This window comes from Anas platyrhynchos, chromosome 28 (genome assembly GCF_047663525.1).
Source record: "Anas platyrhynchos isolate ZD024472 breed Pekin duck chromosome 28, IASCAAS_PekinDuck_T2T, whole genome shotgun sequence".
Taxonomy (NCBI): domain Eukaryota; kingdom Metazoa; phylum Chordata; class Aves; order Anseriformes; family Anatidae; genus Anas; species Anas platyrhynchos.
In genome coordinates this window covers 4,104,626-4,109,815 of record NC_092614.1, presented here as the reverse complement: position 1 = coordinate 4,109,815, position 5,190 = coordinate 4,104,626, and the positions used below count along the sequence as shown (strand labels likewise).

General features: G+C 53.6%; 1 protein-coding gene across 1 annotated transcript; it reads left to right on the top strand.

The window, feature by feature from the left end:
* Positions 1-420: 420 nt before the first annotated feature.
* Positions 421-4,639, top strand: LOC106018108 (zona pellucida-binding protein 2). Its single transcript, XM_013102740.4, has 10 exons — positions 421-543; positions 667-726; positions 1,197-1,301; positions 1,828-1,971; positions 2,125-2,337; positions 2,465-2,565; positions 2,662-2,833; positions 3,088-3,267; positions 3,658-3,739; positions 4,110-4,639. The coding sequence occupies exons 1-10, from the start codon at positions 423-425 to the stop codon at positions 4,429-4,431; spliced, it is 1,500 nt and encodes a 499-aa protein (XP_012958194.4). The 5' UTR covers positions 421-422; the 3' UTR covers positions 4,432-4,639.
* Positions 4,640-5,190: the final 551 nt, after the last annotated feature.

Sequence of the window (5,190 nt, the reverse complement as noted above, 5' to 3'; positions counted from 1 at the left end):
ATAGGAAACTAAATCTCCTTTCCAGGACAAACAGGAACATTAGGAAAACACACCCCTTAAAAGAGATTCAGATACAAACCAGGAGATTGCCTTGAGTTATGGCACAAACTCCAATCTAGGCTGTCTGGGGTTTCCTTGCCTCTTGCTTTTCTATGATTTCCACCAAAAAGAAGCTTTGCATAGCACTCTCATCTTCTACCTCCTCTTCTTCTTCACCACATCCCTGCAAGCCCGTGTCCCTTCTACTAGGATATCCCCAGCAGTGTGCCCTGCCCCTTGATGGTCCCTGTGTTTCCCACAAAGCCCCCAAAAAAATGAGTGTGACCAGGCTGGGCAGCAGCCACGATGCTGCCCTGCCTGTGAACCATCACTAAGGTGACAGGGGGAGGAAGCAGCAGATTCCTCATTGCCATGGTAACTGGATGCTCCACACTGCGCAGCGGGGCAGGATGCTCCACGCTCCACGCTTCTGGGTAGACCCTAGGGCACCTGGGGTGCTGGGGGCTGTGGGGATGCTGACATTGGTGCTTTGTAGCTGCTCAGGTAAACAACCAGTGTGGAGGTGGATATATCCTCCTTGGAGGGCCAACGGAAGCCCTGGAGAGCAGAAGAGAGTGAGGTGAGAGCCCCCCAAGCTGAACTTCAGCCCCTCTGCTTCCCATTTAGGGCAGCCGGCGTCCGTCCCTGGGCACCTTCCCTCCAGCCCCAGCCAGGAGCACAAAGCAGGTGAGATCCACAGAGCTCTCCTTTGGGACCTCCCTGACCCTTCGGGGGGTCTCCTTCCTGCTTGAAGCAGTCACATCACCCAGCCCGTGTCCAGGCACAGATGAGAGGAGCCTCTCTCCATCGCCTGCTCTGCCAACAACCTGGGCAGGGGATGTGGCTTCCCAGCTGCAACCAGCACAAGCAGAGATGGCCCAGCCTGTCTCCATCATCTCCACCAGCTCTGCTCACTGTGATCTCATTTGGTGCCTCTTATTCCTCCAGCTCCTGGCATTTTCTCTACTCTAAGCCCCTAAACATCCTCAGATCTCCCTCCAGGATGGTCTCCTGTGGGGTTGGGTCCATTCAGATCCCACAAAAGTTCCCAGTGACTTCCAAACCCTCCTCTCTGCTCAGCCCCAGCTCTGCTTCTTCCCAATGCCCTGAAATTCCTGAAATGTGCCCCAGCTCTCGTCTCTCTTTCTCTGGCTTAGGCCTTGTCTTCATCCACATGGACAGCAGCCTGTATTCACTGCCCTGCAGCCCAAAGGAGATGCAGGTGGCTGATCCCACCTACCGCTGGGTGCGGGAAAAGGCAGGTAAGGTCCTGGAGCAAGCAGCTGCAAATGGGCTCTGCTACCAAAGGGCAAGAGCTGGGTAGGAGGGGAAATGGCCATGCAAGGAAGGAGAAGGTCTGTGGAGCAGGTGAGGGATAAGTCAGGACTGGAACCTCATGAGATTGCATGTGTTGGGGTCCTGAACTGCAAACAGGTTATGGGGTAACGCTGTGTGGTGTAATACCTACCCCATTTTGTGTCCTGCTAAGGGCTGAGAGGTTTTGTTAAGAAGGTTTTGGGGCATTTGGATGGTTCTTTTGTATACAGGGACATCTCTAGTAGAGGAGAGGGTACTGGGGAGTGTTAATTTCTTCTTCCCTGCCCCTCAATACCTTATCAGAGAAGGAAGGGGAAGATCAGCTTTGGGAGTCCTTGTAATGTCTCAGCAGTGGTTTGAGGAGACCAAGTCTGGGACAGTCCAGGAGAGCATGGCACAGTCACCTGGGGACTGGGACAGCTCAGCACAGACCCTGGAGACCACCCTCAACCTCTCCATCTCCTGCAATAGACCCCCAATCGCTCTTGGTCACTGAAGAAGGACATCTCCTGTTCCAGCACTTCCAGGCCAGTGACAGTGGGAACTACTCCTGCACCATATCCTACATGGACCACGGGCTCCCTGTGTTACAAACTTTTCACTACAGTATTTTTGGTGAGTCCAAAGCCATGCTGACGAGCAGGGGAAGGTGACTAAATGAAGGCAGGAAGGCTGGAGGGGCCATGACAGTAGAGGAGGGGTTGTCCATCCTTGCTCCCTCTTGGCAAGGATGAAGAACCAGGTGCCTTTTAGGGTTTTCTCTCACAGGCTACCACATGCCTGGAGGCCTGGAGACTTTGCTGCTCTTCCAGAGCAAGCTCTGTGAGGATGAATGGACCAAAAGGTTCCTGTGGGATCTACACGAGAACCTGAAGCAGCTGGAGACTGAGCAGCACTGCAAGCTCCAGTTCACCACCAGCTCCTGCTTCCCCTCCCTCAACAACCCTTCGGACGAGTTCATCATCCAAGTACAGCTAGAAGGTAGACAAGCACCACAGCTTCTCTTGGAAGGCAGTGGTGGCTAATGGTTAGTTTTTGGAGGGGCTTTGCCAGTCTCCTGCTGGAGCTGCAGCCACCTGAGCTGTGCTGGTGGCTCTCCATATCCTAGTGTCCTTCTTCGGGCCCAACTGGGATGAGCACTGCAAATCCCAGCACGTGGAGATAGTCACAGACTGCTACCGCAAAACTACCCAGCACAACTTCGAACAGGTGAGCCCTGAGTCAGCATAACTGAGCTCTCAGAGGACATTTTCTCTACAACTAGGGCTCAGATCCCCTCTTGGGCCCTGACATTGCCCTCCCCAGGTCTGGCTTGCCCTCACCAAGTTCTTTAAGGAGCACAAGTCCTTCCACGTCACCGGGGCTGGTATCTCCGGCATCATCTTCACCAACGAGTTTATCAGCTTCATGGAGACCAAGCATTGCAACATGGGCTACGGGCAGACCAAGCAGCTGCAGAGATGTCTCGACTGTTGCAGTGAGCCAAGCATCCACCACCTTTTGCTTCCCCCTCCACTTTCCATTTCTGCTTGCCTCTTCCCCTTCCCACGTGAGGCTCTGTGTCTCTGGGTCCTTGCTGCTCTCCCCCTGCACACTGGGAACACGGTGGATGGGGTCATTCTGAGCCCTTAAGCCTCAGGGCTCAGTTTCCCTGACCCTTGGATGAATACAACTTTACCAAGCAGCTGGTGCTGCTGCTCAGAAAGGCCTTTCTGCCTGTCCTCCCCTCAGTCGTGTGCCCACCTGGGACCTTCAGCCCTCCGAAGAGCCTGCAGTGTTCCTCGTGCCCTATTGGGACCTACAGCACGACCTACGGGGTGACGTTTTGCACTCCCTGCAAGGACGACATGACCACCCAGGTGCTGGGTGCCAGCTCCATGTCAGAGTGTGTCACAGAAAGGACCGAGCAAGGTACAGCATCACCTGCCACTGGAGCAGGGCAGGGAGGGGACCGGGTGGCTCCTAACAGGGGACAGGCACTGCAGTGAGCCCTGGAGCAGCTGCCCCACATATTCTGGCACAGTTCCACACACCTCAGGGGTCCCTTTGGAGACAGATGGCTCTTGTCTCATCCATCATTATCCCTGAAGAGATCAAAGCTTCCCCGCTGCTTCACTCACCAGTCACTGAGCAAACTGATCTCTCTCTCTCCACCTTGGTGTCCCCAGCTTGCCTTGAGCTCAGCAACTTCACTGCTAGGAATCCTGTAGGTCCCACCAGGGATCTACAGGATTTTCTCCAGTGTCTGTAGCAGTGGGACTTGTCCCTTTGAGGCAATGCCACCCATTTCTCTCTCCTCAGCTGTCTCCACCATACACAGGATCCCGCTCCTGCTCCTTATCATCCTGCCACCGCTACTAGCCATCAACTTTCTCTTCTTCCTGTAAGTCTGAGCTCTTTCTCTCAACATGGGATATTTTGGGGTCACTCTGCAGGTGTGTTGGCTCCCCCAACTCAGCATTACTCCTTGGAACAGGAGATGGAGACCCTGGGCTCGTCACTGTCACACCAGCAGGAGGCAGCATGCCAGAATAGGAGTGCAGGACGCCAATATAGGGGATAAACCTTGGCAATAGTATACACAACCCTATAGGGAGCTGCTGGGTATGGCCCTGGGGAATCCTGGCCCTGAGGGCTGGTGCTAGGTGGCTGCAGGGTTCTGGTGCTGCTTCCCGGCACTGAGTTCCCACTTTTCACACGGGAAAATCGTTCCCACTTTTCACTATTTTTCACTTTTTTCTGTCTTTTTGTAGCAGCTCTTGCTACTGGTTCCAACAAGAGTACTGGATGCCATCTCCAACGGCTTCCAAGAAGGCAGGAATCTCCAGGGTGACGGAGATGGTGACCAAGTTCTTTAGGATCCCCAGGGAGGGCCCCAAGCCTGGCTCTCCTGCTGCAGATGACAACAACACCAGCCTTCTGGACACCAGCCACCTGGACACCAGCACATCTCAGGGGAGTGACGAGGAGCACACGCATGGAGCATCCTCCCCTCCCAGTACCCCGAACTTCGCTGCTCTGACCGACGAGGGCCCTGCTGTGCTGGAACTGGAGGACAACAGGAACACTCCTTGAGATTCCCTCTACATGCACAAGCCAACAGCATCGAGGGAGAGCGTTCCTACAGCCACCACTGTCCATTTTGTGCATGTCCCCAGCCACCCCACACAGGCCAAAGTATCCAGCAATGGAGAAGAGGGACACATCTCCCCTCTCTGAATTTGTCTTTCCAAATAGCTTTGACTACAACTATTGCTTTTGCTATAAAGTTCAGCTTCTGTTAGCATCTCTCTGCAACACTGGATACGCCGTACACAGAGTGAGGCGTTATGGAGGTTATAACAGGGGGAGAACCTATCACACAAATTGATCAATTTCTTGTCTTTACTCATGGAAAACATCATTTCCCAGGCAGGGAGTCAGTCTTGCACTAAGACTTGACTCAGTTTCCCTTCTTTACCTTTTTATACCCTGGAAAAAGCCACACCATTTGTTGGCATCAAGGTTATATAGGACAGGGCAGGAGAAAGCTCAGCCTCATATCTCTCCATTTTCAAAACCAACCTTGCCATGCAAGCAACATAAGGTTTTCGGGAGGATTTCCAGCTTTGTGGTCTCAAGGAAGAGATTATCACCCATAGCTGAAACTTCTCTAAACTCGGCGGCTATTGGAGGCTCCAGGAGAGGGCAGCAATGCAGCGCGAGAAGCACCGCTCCTGCACAGAGCAGCCTGGGCGGGAAAGGGGTGGTTTTTTAGCAGAAACGAGCTCTGGATCCAAAATCCAAGTAAGTGAATGGGCTGGCTCTGCTGCCTGGAGTAGAAGAAAAAAAGCT